The 23,645-nt window shown below is 45.1% G+C and overlaps 3 protein-coding genes across 4 annotated transcripts in view; 2 read left to right on the plus strand and 1 right to left on the minus strand.

Annotated features, from left to right (window-relative positions):
* The first annotated feature begins 20 nt into the window (after positions 1 to 20).
* cc2d1a (coiled-coil and C2 domain containing 1A) lies at positions 21 to 17,586 on the plus strand. Its single transcript, XM_024259391.2, has 27 exons — positions 21 to 161; positions 233 to 377; positions 454 to 557; positions 780 to 998; positions 2,153 to 2,456; positions 2,814 to 2,923; positions 3,003 to 3,075; positions 3,999 to 4,091; positions 4,168 to 4,295; positions 4,417 to 4,489; positions 4,559 to 4,692; positions 4,881 to 4,968; positions 5,068 to 5,144; positions 5,267 to 5,362; positions 5,530 to 5,652; positions 6,187 to 6,245; positions 6,665 to 6,781; positions 7,907 to 7,980; positions 8,049 to 8,107; positions 8,174 to 8,325; positions 8,420 to 8,510; positions 8,578 to 8,733; positions 9,963 to 10,079; positions 10,147 to 10,273; positions 14,987 to 15,063; positions 15,146 to 15,193; positions 16,213 to 17,586. The coding sequence occupies exons 1-27, from the start codon at positions 102 to 104 to the stop codon at positions 16,243 to 16,245; spliced, it is 2,937 nt and encodes a 978-aa protein (XP_024115159.1). The 5' UTR covers positions 21 to 101; the 3' UTR covers positions 16,246 to 17,586.
* Positions 10,571 to 13,776, minus strand: LOC112137216 (protein capicua homolog). 2 transcript variants are annotated; one of them, XM_024259403.2, is made up of 8 exons: positions 13,678 to 13,776; positions 13,454 to 13,550; positions 12,653 to 12,866; positions 12,411 to 12,526; positions 12,212 to 12,324; positions 12,013 to 12,110; positions 11,894 to 11,936; positions 10,571 to 10,713 (listed from the first exon to the last, which is right to left on the minus strand). In XM_024259403.2, exons 3-8 carry the CDS (start codon positions 12,857 to 12,859, stop codon positions 10,664 to 10,666), a joined length of 627 nt encoding a protein of 208 aa, XP_024115171.1. In that variant the 5' UTR covers positions 12,860 to 12,866; positions 13,454 to 13,550; positions 13,678 to 13,776; the 3' UTR covers positions 10,571 to 10,663. The 2 variants fall into 2 exon arrangements, with proteins under 2 accessions (XP_024115171.1, XP_024115170.1); XM_024259402.2 differs by having other exon boundaries at positions 12,013 to 12,108; positions 12,192 to 12,324.
* A 160-nt stretch (positions 17,587 to 17,746) lies between the features above and the next one.
* Positions 17,747 to 23,645, plus strand: part of mri1 (methylthioribose-1-phosphate isomerase 1) — a gene marked incomplete in the record, with an annotated part of 7,125 nt that continues 1,226 nt past the window's right edge. Inside the window, 5 exon segments of the mRNA XM_024259401.2 lie at positions 17,747 to 18,164; positions 18,674 to 18,897; positions 21,439 to 21,608; positions 21,682 to 21,858; positions 21,927 to 22,151. Of these exon segments, the coding sequence (XP_024115169.1) occupies positions 18,033 to 18,164; positions 18,674 to 18,897; positions 21,439 to 21,608; positions 21,682 to 21,858; positions 21,927 to 22,151 (928 nt within the window).

Genomic DNA, 23,645 nt, shown 5'->3' on the forward strand with positions numbered 1-23,645 from the left:
GCGTGGTCGTCATTCAGCAGACTGCTGCTTCCGGTTTTGCCGAGAACCCCGGCGGAACCGGTTCCGAGTCCAGTTTCAGCGCCTGACAGGTGTTAGCAGCAATGAGCCGCAGCCGGAACCCTCCTCCTCCGCGGGGCCAGGGAGCAGCACGAGCCAAACAGGTAAGACTGCTTGCAACACGTGCACGTCCGGGCTCGGCGCAGGTGTGAACGAGCACCTGTCCATGACTCAGATGGGGCTGCTCCTTGATCTGAACCCGGATGGAGGGATGGAGGATGCTGGGAATGATGAAGATCTGGAAGCTGAGCTGCTCAGCCTGGTTGGAGGAGGAGGAGAAAGAGGAGGAAGAGCGCAGGGGAAGAAGGACCAGGGCAGAGGTGAGGTGGGCGGGGCCTCCGGGTCCTGGAGCTCAGGGTTGCCTCTTCCTGATCTGATGTCTGTGTTTATGTCCAGCTCCTGTTCCAATGGCTGAAATCGAGCGCATGGCCGCGCTTTGCATGAAAGATCTGGATGAGGAAGAAATGGACGATGAAGATGTGGATGATGAAGATCTGCTGGTAATACCGGTTAAGCACATTTTAGTCAGAACTTTGCACATCAAACCATCCGCCTCATTTCACGTCACAGTCAAGTCATTCTTCAGCTGTTCTCATTTTCCAGCACAAACGAGACATTTGTTGTTGTTGGTTGGATCGTCCTCCATCTTTTTTCCATGCATCTTTGCTGTGATATCAAATATTAAAGTCGTTCTGTAGCCGAGTTTCTGTCTTGGTTCACAGGCAGAGCTGAATGAAGTTTTGGAGGATGACGAGCAGCCAGCTCCTGCTGCTCCTAAAGCGATGCCCTCCTCTCAGCCCACCCCTTCAGCCCGCCCCCTCGCTGCTTCCAGTCTGGAATCTCGCTTGCTGGAGCGCATTGAAATGTATCAGACAGCCATATCCAACGCCAAGGCTGCAGGCGAGACGAGCAAAGCTCGTCGGTACGACCGAGGCTTAAAGGTCGGTGCAGAATGCAACTTCCTGCTTGTCCCTCTGTTAACTAACTCTTTATTTAGTTAATTTGACAGGGGCCATGTATTGGAGCATTAATCAAAGAAAAGATGCTTTGTACCAGACTATCGCTCTAAGAGCTCCTGTCCTTCTGCAGTACAGGGCTCGCAACCTTTAACAGTGAAAGAGTCATCTGGGCTCCTTTTCTAGTGATCAAAACCTGAAAGGAGCCATATAGTCTTACTTTAGTCTTAAAGAAACGTGGATTTGCTCTCATGACATTCTTTTTTATTAATAATAAATATAAATTATGTCTATTTTTTTGGCAAAAATATAAGAAAAACCTAGCATCTCTCAAAATTTTTTTTTGTTTGTTTTACTTATTTTCAAAATAAAAGATGCTCTGAGCCAATCAGGATCCTCTCAGTGCAGCTAGTAACTATTGTTGTGCAGCATAAGATAATATGTGCTTTTAACTGATAGCAGATCAAACTTTTTACTAAAGTTTTGCTTTGCATATCAAATCTGTTCATTCTGGAGGTAGAGTTGAACAAACAAGACGTCTTCAGGTTAACAGGATGTAAAAACCTACATATTTTATAGTTTCTATGTGTGCCTCAGACATCAATTTATACATTTAACTAATCTAAATAATAAAAAAAAACAATTAAGTAATCATTACGTCCTATTTTCTTTTCTTTTCTTTTGTTTTTTTGTTCTTTTGTCCCTCTTTGTCCTCAGCAGTCTTACACTGCTGGGTTTTGTTATTTTAGTTTGGGGTTGAACCTTGGTAGTCTTAGTTTGTAGGCTTTGTTTATTTTGTTTTATTTAGGTAGTTTTTGTTAGTGGGAGCTGCTGACTCAGACCGTCGACATGGCTGGGTCAGCAGTCTCCATGACTTATTTTATGTTTGGCCAAGAAGCCACAATGGAGAGATAAAAGAGACACATGTGGATCTGGAGCTGCAAGAATGCAAATACATAAAAGTTACAATTATTTCATAATAAAAAACAAGAGAGATTGAGAAACACACTAAAAACTTTGAAAACATGCTACATGTTTAACAATGTTGACATGTCTGTTTTGTTAAAATTGTCTCAATTTCCATGCCAATTTTTTTAAGTTTCAGATCCAGAGAATGACTTCTTCTTACTTATTCACAGACGTTACAGTCCATGCTAACGTCAGCGAAGAAAGGGAAGGCAGTGAATGAGGAGGACATGCCCCCCCCTGTAGCCCTCGGAGGAAAGTCCAACGTTAAAGCCGAGTCTAACCCAGAGAAAGAGCTTCCTGAACCGGTCGTCCCACCCGCCTCTCCCCCCAAACCCTTAAACGACCCTCCAGCACCAGTTCCCAACACCAAACCAGTGTGCCAGCCCCCCCTGCCAAAGCTCGCTGCCCCCATGACCCCAGACTCACCTGCAATCTCCCCGCTCACACCCAGCCAGCCCAGTGGCCCACACTCAGGTGAAGAAATGCTAACGATCCTCTGAGCTGTTTCATTTTGTTTTTTAATCAGGTTTTGTTTCTAATCAAAACATTTTTAACTAAACCAATCATTTAGATTAATTAAGAGGGAAACTTTTGATCTTTCATGTATGACCAAGACATATATGTTTGAAAAACAAAAAGTATAAAGCTGTTTTTTTCGTCTGAAATATTCTCAAACTTGCAAAAAAGAAAACTGATTCAGTTATTTTTTATCTAGTAGTTTTGTGATCTTAATTGTACTAACCAATCTTTTTAACCCAAGTTGTCAGAACCGCTGGCCGGGTGTGTCGGCGCCGTGTCCTGTTCTGTGGCTTAAATGAGTTTCTTCCTCAGAGCTGAAGCAGGCCGTGCTGTCCAGGCAGAGGGAGTACAAGGTCGCCGCCCTTCAGGCCAAGCAGAGCAATGATGTTGAGCGCGCCAAACATCACTACCTCACTGCCAAGGTAACCACAGGAAGCCACAGTGAGTTTGCTCCTGGGGGTGGGGGGCTGCCACCAAAAGTAAGTTGTGCTTTTCCTGCAGAAACTGGACTCACTGCTGGAGGCGCTGGATCGTGGGGAGGCAGTCCAGCTGAGTTCACTGCCGCCTCCACCTGGTGAGTTTGTTCTCCACTCTATCTTAAGTCTACGGTGGCCGACATGGCTCACATAAAGACAACGACACTACATGACGACAAAAGCCCCACAACACAACGGACATGATCCACAACGGAAATGAGTAACTGATTCAATTTTTAGGCTTTTGGTTCTTCAAGAGCTTGAAACTTTGAGCATAAACTCAAAAGAGGATAAATAAAAAATAAAACTGGGGCATCTTTTTGTTATTGTCTTAACTAACTTTTGTTGCTGTGCTTCGGCTTTTTTCGTTTTGTTGTCGGCTTTTATCGTCATGCTTTGTCTTTTTTTGTTGTGTTGTTGGCTTTTGTTGTTGTGCTTTGGCTTTTGTTGGTTTTTGTCGTCATGCTTCAGCTTTTGTCATCGTGCTTAGTGTTTTGTTTTGTGCTTTAGCTTTTTTTGTTGTGCTTCTGCTTTAGTCATCCTGCTGTGGCATATGTCATCGTGCTCCGTCTTTTGTAGTTGTGCTTCATCTTTTGCTGTTGTGTTGTCGGCTTTTGTCGTTGTGCTTCTGCTTATGTCGTTGTGTGGTGGCTTTTGTTATTGTGCTTTGACTTTTTGTTGTGTTGTTGGTTTTTGTAGTCGTGCTTAGTCTTTTGTTGTTGTGCTTCAAGTTTTATCGTTGTGCTTTGTCATTTTTTGTTGTGCTTCATCTTTTGCTGTCGTGCTTCGTCTTTTGTCGTTGTTCTTCAGCTTTTGTCGTTGTGTTGTTACCTTTTGTTGTGCTTTCTTTTTTGTTGTTGTGTTGTGTCATGCATTTATGTGAGCCGTGTCGGCCTCCATATGATTCTGACAACTGAGTGTTGCACTTCTGCTGTCAAAACCCCCAGAACACACATGAACACAAACATAAATGAGCTTAACCGTTTTTCTGTCATAGTTTTTACTTTCTGATCTTCTTCAGGACATGTGGCTGCAGAACATTCTGCACCTCCTCCCCAGTCTGCTCCCAAAGCCTCCACCCCTGCATCCACCCCCACACAGACACCCTCTGCAGGTGAGACCGTAGCTGCTGTGGTGCTGGTTTTTTTAACTCTTGCTGCCGGGGAGTCATGGTTTTTGTGTTTGTGAAGACCTCCCGGCCCCCAGAAGTCTGGGAGAAGCTCTGCAGCAGAGAATGGACATCTACAAACAAGCAGCAGAGACCGCCAAGAGCAAAGGAGACGACCGCAAGGCCCGCATGCACCAGCGCATTGTGAAGGTACATCCATCATCTGCAGCCTTCAACTCCTTCAACCTCCTTCATACTTTCAGCCGTTTGCAACACATGAAAATACAAGAACTAGTGGAGCTGAAAACGACTCTTCTCTGTCTTTTAACAGCAATACCAGGATGCCATCAGGGCTCACAAAGCAGGAAAGCCGGTCAGCTTATCGGACCTCCCGGTTCCACCAGGTAACTTTTGAATGCAGCTCCGGATCTCTGCTTTCTTTACGGCGATTCCTTCACCTGTTTCTTCTTTAGGTTGTCCAGCACTTCAAGGCTCTGAGGGGAGCCAGCAGAACTTCATGAATGTCCTGGAGACAGCCATGAAAATAGCAAATCGGGATGAGGATGCTGAGAATGTGGAAGAAGAAGATCAAAGAGAGGACATTAAGGTGAGGAGAAAAGAAGGAAAGAATGGTCTGGGTCCTGAGGTGCTCCCAGGAGAGAAGATGAAGATCAGAAGTTCTCCTTTTTCACCAAACTTTCAAAATTCAGTCATACTTTTCAAATGTTCAGCTCTTAAAGAGGAAAAGCACGAGTGTTGGTTGTGTAAACTGTTTGTGGTTCGATTCCTCTGCAGCCTGCAGTTCGTCCACCTGTAAACAAAGTAAAGTCTGCTGCTCCTCAGGCTCCTGGAGGAGCCTCGGCGCCCAAACTGGGAGCTAAAGGTGTGTTGAAGACTGAGCTCAGCACGTGTCCACCTTCCTGCTCCAGGGTTTTATTTTGAAGGATGAACTCTGACCTCTTTTATTTTGCTGCCTTTGCAGCCCAGCAGCAGCTGGATTTTCTGTTGCTACGGCGACAGGCTTTTCTACGGGCAGCACTGCGCTCCAAGCAGATGAAGGTAAACTTTGGTTGCTCCTCCTTCCTCTTCTATTCCCACGTCCTTTACCGGGGATGGATCCACTGCTCATTCGAATATTTCTTTATAAATGGATCACCAATGTTTTTTTTGTCTTTTTCCAGGACATGACGGGAGCGGCGCAGCACCTCAGGCATGCCAAAGGCCTGGACCCCATGATCACTGCTGCCAAGTCTGGCCTGCCTGTTGAAATCACCAAGGTATTGAAAATGTTTTCTAGAGAACATCTGTGCCTGCAGGAACAACTATGGATCAAATGAATCCTTTATCGTCATGTCAATGCTGCTTAGATTTCAAAAGTTTCAAACCTGTTTTTTGTCTTTCTTCATTTGCCGATTGGTTCTCACAATCTTCTTGCTGCTACCAGATTCCCAGTGCTCCAGTGAGTGAGGAGGAATACTCGTTGGGTCGCTCGAGGACCTCCCCCATGTCTCCTCGCTCCAGTGAGAAGTACCAGGCCCTCATGGATCAGCTGCGAAAGCAGCACGAGGTTGAAATTCACTTTTTGCTCCTCATTAAAGCCATTTAACGTGAAGGTCCATCCATTAGTCTTCTTTAATAGTTACAAGATCATCATATATTTACTCCCTCAATGAATAAATACATTAATTGACATTATTTAAAGTCATGTTTTTATTTTCTTTGTTATTTTTTCTCTTTCACTCTATAAATAATCCTACCGTTAAAATGGCAGTCACTTTCCTTTTAAGTTGGCAAACGTATAAAATCACCAAGGGATCAAATACATATTTCCTCCACTGTGTAGCTGGTTCCGCTCAGCCTCCTGACATTCCAGGTCCCCATGGTTAGAGTGTAGTTCTGTGGATTGCACCGACCCTTGTCTGCTACTCAAACCCACGGCACCACACCCTTGTGGCCATTCCCATGGGATGTTGACCCTGGGAAGTCCACCTACTGGTAGTCGTTTTGGGCTGAGGGTAGTTGGGTCTGGTGGGAGTAGGCCCAACCATAAGGAATTCCTAAACCCTCCAGCGTTTTCATATGAACTTTTGTTTGTCCTCAGAAATGTCTGGATCTCTGTCAGCAGTTCACACAAATGGGGACTGTAGCAGAAGCCTTAAAGTAAGAACCTGTTTTCTTTTCAGACGTGGTTTGGTTTTGCTGTGCAACATCTATCTATCCAGGATGAGCAGACATGCTCTTGTCTGGCATTCGTTTATTCAAATATTTCATTACGTTTGAAAGGAGCAAATTTACCTGTCAGAGCGTCACATCTGTTTTTGAAAGTACTGTCACTGTGTGTGTTACCCCACACAGAGTCTCTCATGGCCGTCTATTGACTGGATCTGTAGATTAATTTTTCCTTTTAACATTACTCTTCAAAGGATGAGCTTCATGTTGCAGATTTCACTGATTTTCTTTCAGTCTTTTCTCTACATAAAATGTACCAGATTTGTGTTTTATTTTGATAATACGAGTAAACGTACCACCATCTTGTGAAGCCAGTGTTGGTGTGAAAACCCTGTTTCATACCTCCGCAGGTATGAGAAGCTTGCTGAGGAGACCATGAAGAGCATAGAAATCCTGAAGAAAGCCCACGCCACGGGTCAGCCCGTCCCCAAGTGCCGCACAGAGGAGAGGACCTTGAACTTGGTCAAGTGAGTCTGACTTTGCAGCGTTTCCCACATTTTGTTTTTATAAGGGGGGCTATAATTAGTCAGAGTTGGCATCAACGGATTGAGTCCCCTTTTCAATGCATTCTCACTCCCAACTCATTATATATGGACTCTAGCTGGACGACAGCTGTACTTTAAATACGTGAAACAATGCAGCAATCTGCATCTTGCCTGCACCTATTACGTGTCACTAACATGACTTTCCATCAGCTTTTGAGCTGGTCGCACATACGTGCAAATAACATCAGCCTTACGGAATTACCTTCAACGTTTTCTATGTAGGACGACACATACAATTTAAATCCCTTTTGCATTTTTATTTTGGAGTATTTTGCTAGGAAGACGAACAATGTTTTTTGTCTTTTGAACTCAATTCTCCGCTGTTTCCATGTAAACATTGGTCCACTGACCCGACCGTAAAGGACTGAGTGGTCAATACCAAACGTGGAAGTAGGTGGTGGATATAACCCATTCAGTCGCCATTTTTCTGCTGCTGTTTGGAGCCCGACAAGTTTAATAAGCCGCAATTGGTCTGAGTCAGTCTGATTTAACGTTTCTATGGCAACTACTGTCACCAATCATGAGTGAGCTTGTTGGAAGATCACACCCTTTCCTCTGAAAGGAGAGAAGCTGTCTATCAAATGTTTTGAATCTTCGAGGTGGGGGCCAGCAGGCATCACACACTTGTACTGAGGCATCTGATTGATCCGTTTATAACTTGAATAATTTACAATAAAGAAAAAAATCATGAATAAAATGAGGATTAGCAAGAACATGTTAAAAAAATTGAATTTAAAGTAAAAAGTGAATTTAAAGGGAAGCCATCCAAAAGTCACTTCCAAATCCGAGTCCCTGATTGGCCAAAGTTTGATCTGGTTTAACTTTCAACATGCGTTGAAAAGCCAGTGGAGCCCAAAAAGGGTTGTAGAAACCATGACTGTGAGAGTTTTGAACGCAGAAACTTGAAACACGTATTTATGCACATTTATATAGAATTTTTATTGGAAGTGGCCCCTTGAAAGAAGGTGTGAACGTAGCTTTAGAAGGGAGGAGGCAGTGGCTCTGCTGCTGCAGGGTGGATCTCTGACTGCTTCTTCCGTCATGCAGGAGAAACTCCAACCTGACAGCCAGTGACATGGTGCTCTATATCATGCGTGGGATCAGCCTCCCAGCTCCTCCAGGTACAGAGGCTCCTTTAAGACGAGCAGCGTGCCTGCTCGGTGTGCTTACACTCTCTGTCGCCCTGCAGGTGTCTCCCCCGGTGACCTGGATGCCAGCGTAAAGTTCGAGTTTCCCTTTCCCAGCTCTGTAAGAGTCTGTCTTATTGACTGAATTTCAGCTCAGAAATGTTTTTCTGACGTAATCCATGTTCAGGAGGAGGCCCAGAGGGACAAGACCGCCACTGTGAAGAACACCAACAACCCGGAGTTTAAGGAGAACTTCAAACTCAGCATCAACCGCGGCCACAGAGCCTTCAAACGGGCTGTTCAGTCCAAAGGCATCAAGTTTGAAGTCATCCACAAAGGGTGAGTCCATCACAGCTTCACTGCCACCATGTTGGCTCCGGAAGTTTGTTCCGCTTCTGGATGTTATCAGCTTTTCCTGACGTTCTGTTCTCAGAGGTCTGTTTAAGACGGACAGAGTGGTGGGCACTGCTCATCTGAAGCTGGAGGCTCTGGATACCCACTGTGACATCCGAGAAATCATAGAGGCGAGTGCTCTGCTCAGGGAATGTGCACATGCGCTCCACAACACTCTGACCGTGTGCATCCTTACAGGTGTTCGACGGACGCAAAGCTACAGGTGGGAAATTGGAGGTGAGGGTGAAGGTCCGGGAGCCTCTAACAGGAGCTGAACTGCAGCCTGTGACGGAGAAGTGGCTGGTTCTGGAAGCAGGATCATTGCTGTCCCCCCCAGAGAGAGCCAAGGAGCGGGTGAGAGGAACCTCAAAAACGCTCGAGCAGATTCTTTCTTCGTCTTTCTTAAAAGCAGGAAGGACGTCATGGAAACGATCTGAGGATGTTGTCTGTTAGCATTTGACCACCTGATGACCACGACGGATGGAGGACATGAGCGATTCTTGCTGCGTTTTTTTATTTGAGTGTTTGCTGGAAAACCAACGACATAAATTCACTAAAGGATGTTTGCTGAGCCGCTAAATCAAGGAGGAGCCTCTGGTCACACCAAGATGGTGTCAGAATCAATCTCTAGCCGGAAGCAGGAATTTGGCAACTTTAGCCGAAATTTCCTAAACTTTAGGAAACCCTTTCAAAAAGGATATTTTAAAAACTTTTCGGAACTATCAGCTTTTAAATGCAAATAAACTGTAACTGTCTAGCAGTTTAATGTGCAAGATGAGCTTCACATGAACAGAGAGCGTCAATCGTTTTAGTTCTTTCAAGTCAATATTAACAAGTGTTCATATTTGTATAACTACACCTGTTTACCTCCGGAGAAAAAGCAGACGAAATGCAGTTTTTTCTCTGTGAATCAGCTGATTACGTAAGCAGTTACGGTATTTCAAAGGGAAAAAAGGTTGAAAGTCTACAACGGGGGGTTCCAGTCGAGGGCTTCCAGCCAATGATTTCAGGCATAAATGATGTCTTTTTTGCAGCCAGCTCTGGCAGGGGGAGGGACTTCCAGCTATTAATTTTAAACCATATTTTTTCTCTGTGTCCAGATTCTCTTGGAATCCAGTGACCTGTAGTTGCTTATCGCAGCCTTCAAGTCATGATGTTTAAGTGTCAGGGATGAAAAAAACTAGAGAACATTTTCAGGTTTTGTAGTTAAATGTTTTTAATACATTTAATTTTTATGTTGTTTATGTACTGAACTCAACAAGAAGGTTGACAAAAAAAGCTTAAATTGACAAACACTATTTTCTTTTATCTAAATCTTTGTGATTTTATCAGTTTTGTTGATTCTGATCTCCTGTACTAAATAAAAGTATAAATAATAGTGATTTAATACATATAATTTAATTTTTCATACATCCAGTAAAAAGTTAGACACATAGCAGCAAACATATTAAAAAGTAAGAATCGTTGGGCTTGATTCGGGAATCGAATCGGATCGCCACCCAAGTAACAATCCACAGCCCTGGTGAGGGTGTCTGTCACACCTCCGCTGCTGGTTTCAATGAAGATGTCTGTGTTTGCACCAGGCTCCATCTCCTCGCGCTAAACCCCGACATGAGGGCCACGCCAACACCTCCCCCCCTCAGTACAAGCTCCACAGCTTCAGCCTCCTCAACTACGACAAGGAGCGGTTGGAGAGGAAGGTATTTGTCCGTCTGAGCCTCACGTCTTGCTGAAAGTCGCTTCCCCCTCACTGGGCTCTTCTCTCAGATTGCAGAGTATCAGAGGAACCGGCGGGATCCACCGCCCGACCTTCTCCGTCAGCTCAAGGAGGTGGTGCACAGGCTGCAGTGGCAGAAGGCTCAGCTGGAGCGCGCGTCTCCTGCCATGCTCAAAGGTACAGGTCCACCGTGCAGAGGAGCCTTCAAGCTCCTGGTTTATTCAGGGACCTCGGCTAGACTCAAAAAGCTTCTTTTGATCCTCTTGAGCTCTTGACGCGCTCTGAGTGAATCCCCTTGGTGGTGGGACGAGTCAGAATATGTGAAGTTCTGCTGAGGGGGGCAACATCTCCACCAAGAAGAGGTCTTGGATAAGTTGTGTGTTTACCCGTGGTTTTAATATATGTACATAGAAGACAATATGACCCTGAAAGGGTTTGTGTGTTTGTCACATTAAAAACAAAAGGAAAAGGAGGTCAGATTTTTTATTTTTTTTTAATGAAAAAACTATTTAGGAATATTTTCCAAGCTTTCCACAAAAGCATTAGTTCTGGTGCTGAGAGCGATTTTTATGGAGCAGGAGAGACGGAGTCTGAGTTATTTTCTCCTGGTGCAGACTCTGAAACACACACAAAAAAAATCTTTAAAGGGTAACCAAACGGGGAGGTTGGAGGCTGACTCCACGCACAGCCGAAATTTGAAAATCCAGTCAGAGGGGTGGAGCTGGGGAACAGGAATATTATAATTAGGTGTGTTTAAGATGACTTGTGCCTCGCCTGGATCGTCGGCAAGACCAGGCAGCTGCAGCCGGGGAAAGGCGCCTGTGATAAAGGCGAACAGCGGGACTGGACGAGAACAGGAAGTCAGAGTTGTCTTTAACATTCTGTTAATTTTAATATGCCTCTCCCCCGTAATATGAACTTTACTATTATGTTTTTTATATTATCTTTTTTCTGTCCGCGGATGAAAAATAAAAATAAATAAAATTGAAATTAAAGTTAAATTTAAAAGGCAACAATAACACACAGAACCACAGATTATTTTAAAACTTTTTCATTTTTACATCAGGGATTCACCACTTTCCAGAAAGAGTTACAAAATGCACACTTTTGCTTTATTTAGCGCCAGTCATTTCTGATTGGAATCACATTGAAGTGCAAGAACTGCCAGGACAGCGTTTCCCACAATGCATTCTTTTGTAGTCACTAAGGCAGCTTGCAGCCAGCGCAGCGTCAGATTTCCAGCTGCAACCGCGTAGGAACCTTGCACCCGCCTTTTTCTTATATTTTTGTGATGATTGACAAGTGATGTCAGAGGCAAAACTACCCAACATGCACTGCAATCCAGGCAATCTGCATTGCGTCCACCTGCATGATCTCAAAAGCACTTATTACTGGAGCTGCAGATCATGAACGATCATGAAATTCATATGCAATACCTCGTTTCAAACTGTAGGGGGCAGCACACCGTTTTTGACAGTTTTTTTTAAAGAATTAAACAAGTTTATTTTAAATTGTCAAATTTGTTAATTACAAACAGACAGCACTTTTAAAGCCCCATTTATAGAGATCAACAGCCAAAAAAAAGTTGATTTGGGGTTTGGTTACACTTTAAGTTCATGTAAAATTAAAAACTGGATGTGAGCATGAAAGAGTTTGTGTGACAGAGCAAGTGAGGCTTCCAGAGGTCTGCCCAGATACCTCAGTTCTCACGTTAGAAGGAGTTTACTGAAAAGTAGGGAGCTCTAATCACATCCACCACCTGATTCTGATGATGAAGTCTGTGACTTTTCGTCTCACCTTCATCAGAAGCAGAAGCAGAAGCTCTCTTTCTCTTCTTTACCTAAAAACAGTCATCTTTTTACCCAAGCATCCTAGCAGAGACTGCACAGATGTGCATGCGTGTGTGTGCAGAGTACACAGTTATGAGCGCTGCTCCTCCCAGGATGCTCCTGCTCGTTCTGGAATTCCTGCTTGAAGTGTTTCTCCTTCTCCTGAGGAGAAAGAGTCGTGCACTGTGGAGGGAGGACTCTGTCAGCTGCTGGACAAACACGTGAAGACAGTCTTCCTGATGTCAAGCACGGCCGCCGGCTCTCACCCTCTTTCTCGGGACTTTATTCAAAGCTGAGCTACTTTTAATGTTGAGCTCAGCTTTGACCTTTGCCTTCTGCTCTCTTGAAAAGATCATGGAGGCGTTGGGAGGCTGCTTAACGTGATCGTCCTGCTTCTTCCTGCAGACAAACAGAACAGGAAGTGAGCTGACTCGCTGCCTCTGTGACAGTCTGACTGCAGACTGGAACCTGCAGAGGAAACTCACGCCGAGGAGCTGGAGCTCAGAGGAGCAGCAGGAGAAAGCTGGTAGACCTCCTCTGCTGTGGGCGGGGCTAGCAGGAAGTAGATGGGATAAAAGGTGATGAATGGAACGTTGGCCTCCTGCAGACAGACGCAGTGATGGCATGCATCAGGTGGCGTCTTTCTTTCTCATCACACGTCTGATCCGAGGTTGTACGCTCTGATGAGAGAGCGGTGATGGAAGCTGTTCTGTGCTTAGGCTCTTACCCGTCTCTTCATCTGAGTGCTGCCAGCAGCCAGGGGAGGGCACCACGCCACGTCAGGGAGGGACTGAGACCCGGCGAGGCTGAGCGGAGGAGGTGTTGCTGTCCCCAACTCGGCCTCGATAATCTCCATCAATGTGGAGACTATGTCCTCCCACTCCATCCCCTCAATAATGCGCTCAAACGCCTCACAGATTTCAGCGGTTGACATGCTGGATCTGTGGGAAACAGTACAAGTCCACCAAGTGTGCTGGTTCAAACATTCTGAGCTCATGTGAGGCTTTATTTAACAAACATCCAGATTAAAAGAGTGAAAATCTTCAGTGGATAAACAGAAAGTAGAGTTTAGATTCAGTGATCCACAAATGGAAAAAGTTTAAAAAGTATTTTTAACCTTGCAAAGTAATTAATATTTGCATCTGGAAACAAACATTTGTGGATCGGTTATAAAATAGCTGGTGCAAAATAATTGTGTTTTTGGGAATACCCATTTATTCTTTGGTTAAACATTTTTCAAATCATTTTTTCTTTAAAGATCAGCAGCCGATTTTAAAAATACATAAATATATTCAGATCATCATATTATAAACAAACCAGGTAGTAAATAAAAATATTCAAATTAAGGCCTTTTTAGGCAAATTTTGATATTGTTGACTTTGAAATTGTATGTCGGTGATCACATATATGTTACAGGTAAATCAGTTACACTATAATTTGAAAAATAGCACAAATCACACCAATTTAAACAAACTCCAGCTGCCCAGAGATCACTCAAATATAGAAATAATTGAAACGCACGTCTTACCTTATTTCTGTGGATCAATTTTCAGTGCAGACACCAGCAAAAATAGTTGTGCTTGGCCTTTCTGAGATACTTTAATTATTTTAATTTCTGGACGTTTCTTGAATAAAAACAACAGAGAAAAACAAAAACAACAGCTAGTTCAGAAGTTTTTTAATTTTAAGTTTGTTGCCTATGCAACGAATAATAACTATTACATTTTGTGTGTGTGTTAAAGGAATGGATACCTGTTTGAGCTGGAATTTACTGCAGAGAGGACACAATTAGAAGATATACAGTATTCTGCATCTAAAATGACAGTTTTTTGGCTGATCAGCGCTAGCTCCGTGGAGAAATTGGGTGTTGATGGTAGACCGGGGGGGTGCTGATAAAGCAGACTCTTCCTGAAAGGGGCGGTCTCACTCTGTGACGTCACATCGTGAAGACCCGCTCGTCTTCATGGGTGTGGGAGGGGCTGCTGAGAGCGTAGGTTTTTAGAGGATTGCTCAGAAATGCGTGAATGGATCAAAATACTGTTTTGGGGTTCTTTATAGTGAGGATTAATACACTTAAAATCTCAAAAAGTTGTTTTTCATGTAATGGCCCATTTAAAGTCCCCTTGGTGTTAACAATAGACTGACATTTATCGTCATTATTTTGAAAACAAAAATTGATTGGATGAGGATTTATTAATATGGGCCAACTTACACTGAGATTGTTTTCTCGTTTTGTTTTCAAAAATTAGTCATTTTCCCCCTTTTACAGTAGTTTTTTGTCATTGTAATCCAAATAAACTACAATTTAGATGCATTAAAACTAAAAAAACACAAATAATTTGCTTAGAAGTAGCAAAAAAAATCTTTGATTAGACTGTAAATCATTACTGAAGTAATTCTATCCAATGGTTGGCTTCTTTTTAATTTTATATTTCTCCTTTTTAATTCTTGTGTGGAGCTTATTGATTTCTTTTTCGAAATCTTAATATCAGATTCCTTGTTAAGTAAAAATAACTTGGATAATTTTACTGCACTCAGATGAATTTCTTCTTAAGATTAGAGCTCTTTTACTATTTTTAGGCTACCTCTTTTTGTAGTGTGAGCATCCTCTTGTTGGTGGGGGGGGTCTTCTTTAGAGACATGAACCTCAGAGGTCCAGGAGGAGCTCAGATCAGCTGTTCCTCCTCATGGAGAGGAGCATCTGCGAATGTCTGGACATGTGGAGAGAATGACACCTTTGTAGTCAGGTGTTAAAGCATGTCCAGGTCTTGGACCCTCTGGAGAATGTCCAGCAAGAAGATCTGGAGAGTGTTGAATGGATGAATGAATGTCTGAGGTAGATTCTTTCTGTAAATTTAGTCCATTCAGTAATCTTCAAAGACCAATGGGACCCATGCAACAAGCCCAGATCATGATGCTACCACCATCATGTGGACCAGCTGATGTCTGGTTGAGTTTGTTGTGCAGGCCGATTCCAGTGATGCGTTTGCCTTTCTCAGCTTCAGCCCCTCACGATGTGAAGATACAGATCCTGTAACCTGGATTCTTCTCCTTCTGTCAGACTATGAATCCGTGCTGCGCCGCTTCGTCCAAGGACTCTCGGACTCTGTGAAAAAATACTCCAGCCAAGGAGACCGCGTGAGTTTGGGCTGAGGGGTGGGGGGTGTAATTGTTTGTTCACTGCTTTGTCTGATGAAATGCTGTCACTTGCTTTGAACAGGAGGCTGCCAAAGACGCTCTGGGGAGGCTGAAGATGGTGGAGAGTGAGGTGAGAACATCTGTGTGCATCATTGACAGTATAAGAGAACTGGACAGAGAGAGAGCCTGCCCTCCTCACGTTCCCAATAGGAAGTACCTGCTGGCTCCAACAACCCAAAATCCTATAGAGCTATTATTCAGTCTTTATATTTGTCAGAATAACCATTTTTGTTCTGGTACCTTAACACAATATTTTATCATGCTATTTTTTTTTTTCATTATTTTTTTTCTGCAGCCCAAGTTATTCAAATTATAAACTGACCAATCAGATGGCTCAATAAAAGTATGTATTCTTGTGTTGATTGTTCAAAACATTTGATTGACAGATCCAAGGGGAAGAAGTGTGGCCTCTACGGAGAGAAAATAGACAGATAGATTTGTGTGTGCGTAACTCACACAACACATTTTGTGTGTGATTGCGTGTATCTCCAATTGTGTATTCACTTAGTACACTCAAATATGAATGTATTAACCAAAATCCCTAAATGTCTTAAAAAGCATTTTTTTATGTTGATCTGAAGCCTCTGTTTCTAAAATCTCCTCTGAGGGGGCGTGGTTTTTGGTGCGGAGCTGAGCAGCTCCGCCCCTTTATTTTCAACTGAGAAAAAAAAAAACAAAACTACAGATACCAAGCTGATTATAGGTCATTGTGCTACAATGTTACTGGTCCTGCAGGATCAGACGGGTTGAATGCGCCCCTGAACCTAAATGAGTTGAACACCCCTGGCATAGACGTTGGGTTCAAATGCTGCTAGAATGCTGGGTCATCAGAGCTTTCTTATCAACTGCTTTCAACTTAGATTGAGAACATCAAATAAAACTTGACAGTTTTACACTTTCTTAAACAGATGTGGCCCAATAATTAAGATTAAAAAAAGAAAACTCTAAGGTCAGGACTTATTGTTTTTTTTAGGCGTCATGTTTGGAACACAACAGGGAGGCATTACTCAGTCCAGTTCTCTTATGCAGTCATTGGCTCCAACTGTTCTTCCTGTAGAACCTGTGAGAACATCCTCTTCTCTCATCCAGCTGGAGTCGCTGCAGAGGAAACGCCACAGCTGAGAGCCACAGCATAGGACGGAGATGGAGATGGAGATGGGGTTATGCTACCCCCCCATATTATATGCTTCAATCTCCAAACACTCCCGTGCACACAGAGTCTCCCTCACTTTCCTCCGCTGGCATTGCAGGCTGCTGTATGAAGACCCGCCGCTTCGGCCTTCTCCCCAGCCAGGATCAGCCCACCACAACTTGAAGCATGTAAAGGGGGTGTTTACAGCCGAGGGGGGGCTCACTTCTTCAACACTAAACAAAAACGCTTTGTCTGCTTTCCTTTGGGAAACGATGGGAAGAAGTCCATGTAAAAGATGCAACGAGACCACAGCTGCTTCACAGTCTGCAGATGACCAAAGACCTGTGCATGTGTGCGTGCACGTGTGCGTGCACGTGTATTCTAAGATGACTTTAACCCATGGACTGGGGTCGTACTCAACTCCTTTTCAGCAGGTTTTCTGTGTGTAATAATCTTAATCTAATCTGTCTGCTGCACTGTTCCCAGATTACAGTAATCTGCTTCATTCGGTTGCTCTGATAAGAGAGTAAAACCTTATCTTCTGAGGTGCTGGAGCCTCCATCCCTCAGTGAGGGGTTAACGTGTGAAGATGATCCAGAGGGAGGAGGTGTTTAGGGAGCGAATGTGGGAGGAGCTTGCATCTGCATTTCTGCTTTGTTGTAATCCGCTGTTTGCTGTCTGTCTCATCCTAAAGTTCTTTTGTCTGTAAGTCAAGACTGTTCTGCTGTAGGTTTGATTTTTAGTTCTGATTAAGTCTTTTACACCGATGGAAAACACAGATGGGCTGCAGCAGAGGCTGAAGACTTCCCTGTGTTCTACTATGAGGAGAGGAAATGTTTTCTTACATTAAAGGGAATATTCTTTAGTCTGAAGTTGCAGAACGCTCTGACATCAATCGTTGATTTCATCCTTTATTGACATAAATATAAATTACAGAACACATTAATTTGATAGAAGAAAATCCTTCAGTTATAATTACTAACATTTTGATTTCAAACTTTTGTTTTGAAGTCTGAACGCATCTTAGCAGCTTCTGATGGGAGATGTTTGACTGCTGGAGATGACACCCCTCCAACTCTCCCCCAGCCTCTGAGGCTGTCAGGTTGTCATGGTAACAAGCTCATCCGCATTCAGTGTGGCAGGACAGGGGAAGAAGAACATATTGTTAAAATGTGTCTCTTGCGCGCGCGCAGTGTTCCTCGCGGTTCATCCTCTGCTGTTCCGATTCAATCTTCATGTACGGGAATCATTCTGCTTGTGTGGGGGCGGGGTCAAGATAAACACATGTGTACATGGACGCTGTCCTAAAATAAACAAGTAAACAATCGGAATTGAGCTGCGTGTTTTCGTTCTTTCACTTGTTAAGATGAACTCCGCTTGATCAGGGGGCTCCTGGAGGGGGTGGGGGTGTCTTTGTTCCTGCTAAAAAACCGTGTGGGGGTGAAACTTCCCCCCACAAAAGATCTTCTCTGGTGGGGAGGGGGGCACAAAGAATCGGATAACCCGCGCCTCCCGGTGGGCGTGGCCTCTGATCCAGCTCTTCCTGCTGAATGGGCCACGTGGTTCCATGTCTGCACGCGCCTTCCTGCTCGTGTCAGCGCGAGGAGGTCCCTCCGTTCCCCCTCTGCGCCCCTTCATCCGCCTCCTCCTCCTCCTCTCCTGCTGCCCTCCGCGCTCTCCCTGAGACGTTCACGGCCCGCGGTCATCCCAGTCTCGAGCCCGGGTGTCCAAGAAAGTGAGCGTGCGCGCGCGCGCCGTCCTGCTCCAGATTTTAGTCATGACGCTCGAGGCGATCCGCTACGGGACCGGGTCTCTGCAGATCCTCAACCAGCTGCTGCTGCCACACCAGACGGTGTACGAGGAGATCCGCGGCGTGCAGGCCGCCTACGAGGCCATCAAGGCCATGAAGGTACGGGGGGGGCGTCCGCGTCATGCATGGGCTTCTTTGTGCTCCCGTCCCCCGCGCGCATGAACCGCTCGCGGCCTCTCTGGTACCTTTATGCCGTTATAGCACCTGGACCTTTAGTGCGCGCGTCCTTGCACCCCCCCCTTTTTTTTTTCTATTTTAAATATATTTTTGGGAAAGCAGGTGTTCACAGCCTCCCCACCCAAACCCCCTTTTTTCTCTGGGAGACATTAGTGATGAATAATTCATGTGCCCCCTCCCCCGCGCATATGCGCAGACTGATGAAACAGGAAACATTTCTGAGGCTGCAGACGTGATGCGGGGTGTGAGCGTGCGTGAAGGTATGTGACGTACAGCTATGAGGAGGAGGGGAGGATGATGCTTTTAGAGGATGAGGATGATGGGAAACGAAAGGAGTCAGATGACGATGAGGGAAGGATGAAGATGGTGGTTGATGACTTTGATGGGAGGAGCTTGTCCCAAATGATGATGCTGATGTGTTGGTTCTGCAGGTGCGTGGAGCTCCAGCCATCGCCATCGTGGGCTGCCTCAGTCTGGCCGTGGAGCTGCGGGCCGGTGCGGGCGGAGATGACCCCGTCACCTTCATCAGGGAGTCTCTGTGTCACCTGACCTCGGCCAGGCCCACCGCTGTCAACATGGGCCGCGCAGCGCGGGAACTGATCGAGTTTGCAGAGAACGAGAGCATGGAGAAGAACTCTGAGCAGCTCAGAGAGAGGTAGGCCCGCTCTGCTCCTCAGAGGAGCAAGATGCTTGATGAGTTTCAGTGGACAAAAGCGTCTCCTCTGAAGAACACAATGTTCCGTATTGTTCACTGATGTTATTCAGTTTCTAGATAAATCCACTTCTTCAATCGATCTCAAGGAAACAGTAAATATGTGATGGGCGTTCAAGAACGATTCTCCCAGTTGGAAGAGTCTTAGTGTGAAATCTGGTGGATCTAGCTCCAGTTACTGCTCAATTCCCATATATGAAAGACTTGGTGTCATTGAATTCCAGACACAAACCTCCTCCATCACCAGTTTTCAAACGGCTGGTATACGTCACTACCAAATCCAAGTCCCTGATTCGTCAAAGTTTAACCTGGTCCACCTTTCTGCGGCCGCAAGAGTTTTGAGCGATTCCCAAAACGTGCCTCTACCTGTGTTTACATAGGTCAGGAGTGTCAGAATCCAGGCCTCAAGGGCCGGTGTCCTGCATGTTTTTCAACCAACTTACGTAATCAGTCAATACGAGACAGGATTTCTGGGAAACCAGGAGGAGGCTGACCCTGGAGACCTGGAGTTTGAACCCCTGTCGGTAGTGATTGCTTAAACGCACATTTCCGAGCCTGGTGTGAACGTAGCGTTAGGTCTCTGCGCAGTCACAGACTTCTGCTGAGCTTCTGAGGTCTCATGCTGGATCCTGTAATGCTCCATGCAGGTTGGTTTGACCCAAATCCCTGACTGTAGGATGTTCTGAGCATCATGCGTGCCCTTTGACCTCCTTAGTCAGAAGTTGTTTGATGATCCATACAGAAGATGAGATCACCCTTCTGGTGTGTTTGAGTCACCAGAGTAAATCTGTATGTTTCTTAACAAAAAAACCTAAAAGTGTGTTTGTGGATTTCTGTAGGAGCGGCTTCACTGCTGCTTCCTTCATGTCCAGAAACTGCCAGTGCCTCTGCAGGAAGGAGGTCAGAGTCACAGTTTTTCCATGAGAACACTGTAAGAACCCTCAGTAGAACATGTGGATCCAGGGGGATCAGACACTTTTAATGTGGACGTCTGAGAGGCCTTCAGGTTGATGATAATCTACTCTTTTTAAGGTGAAACTGTCGGTTCTGGATGAACACACTGTTTCCTCAAGTTCTGCGTTTTTCAGTCCTGACAGTTCGGACCGTGCAGACGGATGCTTTGATTTTGGCGATGTTTGATGCTTTGTTGAGTTGATGGAGGGTCTGCAGGCTCACTGGTGTAGGAGTTCAGTGTTCAGAACGAGTTTTTGGTTTAGTAATTCTCTGTTTGGTGTAAAGCCTGAGGAACCTGCAGAGATGTTTCCTTCAGAACCCAATGTCACCTAACACTTTGGTCAACGTTTGACTCAGATGGTAAATAGCGTAAACCACCTTCCTTGAAGGCCCAAAGCACTTTTCACACATTCACACACTGCCACAACCTATAACCACCAGGAGCAACGTGAGGTTCAGTGTCTTGCTCGAAGACTCTTTAGTTTCCACTGAGTGGTCGGGTACGTGAGGAGTAGTACGGGACGGACCAGTTAATTCCACTCAGTTTAGCCTCGCTTCCACCGAGCGGTTTGTTTTCACTGAGCATGCGTGGTGGTCTAGTGTGTCATTGTCAACTAGAAAAGCATCAACAATGGAGGTCATCCAGCAGCTCGTCTTTTTCTTGCTTTACTTTTTGTTCATCGTGTATAACAGGAATCTAATGTTTGAAAGAAGATTGCAGAAAAATAAGAGGAAAACTGAAAAGCTAGCTTAGCGCTATACTGGTGCTTTCTAATGTCGTCATCACTTTCCTCCAATCAGCTACAGCGGTTCCACCCCAACGAACTGTTGTATTTTTTTATGGACCTACAACGGATTGGGGCTCTCAAGAGGTTAAATGTTTAATGGGTCCATTAAATAATGGAAACGCTCAAAACCTGTGATCTTCCAATCAAAGGTTTGCTGCTGTACCCCTGCACCACCAACACATTCTCACTCCAGACTAATCATGAATGGACGTATGGTTCGGGCCCCCTCCGTGCCACTTTTTGAGGTTTTGGGTGTCCCCAACTCGTTGTTTTTTGACGTGCTGGCTATCGGGTCACAATACCGTTATTGTGTCCAGATAGCCAGCACGTCATAGCCACAGACCGGTCCGTGTCCCGAGGGTTGGGGACCCCTGATTAGCGTATGCATTTTTTCTCTGTTTATGACCTGGTACCAAGCAGCCTTCGGACCGGCACCGGTTCGCAGCCTGGAGGTTGTGGACCCCTGATTTAATGGAAACAGCCAGTATGTCAATAAAAGATGAGCCGGGGACACCTAAAATGTCAAAAATTGGCACGGAGGGAGCCTGAACCATGCGTCCATGCGTGACGAGTAGGGAGTGAGAATGCGTTGGTGCACAGATTTGATCACAAATACCCCCCTCCCCGGGTAGCATTTATTTTAGCCATATCGGATGTTGTATGTTAGCTCTCGTGTTAGCGGTGTGGTTCAGGTCAGCCGTCCTCAGCTTCAGCTGTCCAACCCCCCTCTCCTCCCTCACAGTGTGATTGCCTGGATTGAGGAGATGCTGCAGCGTGATGTCAACGACAACAAGAAGATCGGTAACTATGGCGCCCAGCACATCCTGTCCGGCGTCCCCAGAGACTCGGTGAGCGTCCTGACGCACTGCAACACGGGCTCGCTGGCCACGGCCGGATACGGCACGGCGCTAGGTGAGGGCAGCAGCACGTGTTTTGTGTGTGTCTGTGTGTGTTAGATGATCATGTGACCCTGGTTCTGATGCAGGTGTGGTGCGCAGCCTGCACGCGCTGGGCCGCCTGAAGCGCGTGTACTGCACGGAGACCAGGCCGTACAACCAGGGCTCGCGGCTGACGGCGTACGAGGCGGTGGCGGAGGGGATCCCCGCCACGCTCATCACAGACAGCATGGCCGCCCTGACCATGAGAGAGATGGCCATTTCAGGTGAGCCTGGCCGCACACATCTGTCTCTCAAACCTCAAACTGACGCTGTTCCTCTGTGCCTCCCTCAGCCGTGGTGGTGGGGGCCGACAGGGTGGTTGCTAACGGTGACACAGCCAACAAGGTGGGGACATACCAACTCGCCATCGCCGCAAAGCACCATGGGATCCCTTTCTATGTGGCTGCTCCCAGTACATCATGTGACCTGAGCCTGGAGAGCGGCAGGGACATCATCATCGAAGTGCGCCCCCCAGAGGAGCTCACCAGCATAAACGGGCTTCCCATCGCCGCCCCAGGTAATTAGAGTCATTCTGATGTTCCAACGAAGCGTCTTGTTGCCCTTTAGTGGCGAGAATATTGCTAGATATGAAGACTCTGGTTCATGCGGTTGATTTAGAAAATACGACAAAACTTTAGAAAGAGTCTGGAACTGCTGCACTTTAAGAATTACAGATTTAATGCAAACATAGGAAAACTAAATGTTTAAATCCTAAATATTTTGGACTTAAATATTTTTTTAAGGTTTCCCTTTCACATGATTCAATTTGTGTCTCCAAACACGATCTACAAATCTGATTTTGTTGAATTACGATACAGTCCAAGTCTTTGACCTGAAGCGATACAGTCTAGACATGTATTATTCATTTGGCATTTAAAGCCTTTTTGTTTTAATCAACAAAAACACAATGTCTGGAGAACATAATAGCATCAAACATAAGACCTGCATTTTGGGTCTTTTACATTGTTTTGTACTTTGTGGTATGAATATTGTGTCGTATTCATTTATTCAGGTGTTGTTGCTGTGAAAATCACGTTTGATTCACACAACACACATACGCACCTTCACCCAATTGGAAATGACACAACTCGTTTGTGATTGGAATGAAGATTTGATTGCCCAGATTTGAAAAATGAAAAAAAGGGGGCGTGGCTTATTAGGGGAAGTTAGCTTGAGATAACGTAGTCACTTCGCGTCTTCAATATTGACAGTGGTACTGACCAAAGTGATGCCAGTATCTCTACAAAACTTTCTGGGGAAGTTGAGGGTTTTCTCCTCCACCTTCTCCCGGGGCAGATGCTCATGGTCCAGACCGAAGGGGACCCCTGTCTGAAAATGGCGCTAGCATCATGGCTAATAACGGCTGACGTATTAAGCTAACAATCCTGAATGAAACGTTCATCGTGAATCCATCACCAGGATGGAATTTGTTGGATTCAAAGCCAATCACACTCAACCACTGTTCCCTCACTTCCAAGTCCACCGGAAGGTTGTACAAACCGTAGATTTTTGACAAGTGAAGGGAATACGCCCTCGAGCCATGCTAAAGCTAACACGATAACAGAATCAGAGATGGGCGGGGCTTTCATACTGGAATTGCAGAACATGATGACATGAAACTTCTTGGACTTAGACCAGTTTACCCATCAGAAAATTAAACTGTAATACCTCATTTCAACCTGTAGGGGGCAGCACACAGAAAGTTTTAGACAAATTTCAGGAATTTAACAAGTTTATTTTTTAAGTTTCATAAATGTGGTAACAAACTGCACTTTTAAAGCCCCATTTATACAGGTCAACAGATAAAAAAAATTAGATTTAGTGTTTGGTTACCCTTTAAATGGTTTATTTAGAATTTTTAATATTTACATTTAATAATGACAATTATTATCTGTGTCCAAAATGCCTCCAAATATGTTCTTCCCAACACTTGTGGATGTAATTCTTTTGTAGCACCAACAGTGGAGACAAAACCAGACAGACACACACTTGATGGTAGTTTAGTTCATCT

Source organism: Oryzias melastigma, linkage group LG1 (genome assembly GCF_002922805.2).
Source record: "Oryzias melastigma strain HK-1 linkage group LG1, ASM292280v2, whole genome shotgun sequence".
NCBI lineage: Eukaryota > Metazoa > Chordata > Actinopteri > Beloniformes > Adrianichthyidae > Oryzias > Oryzias melastigma.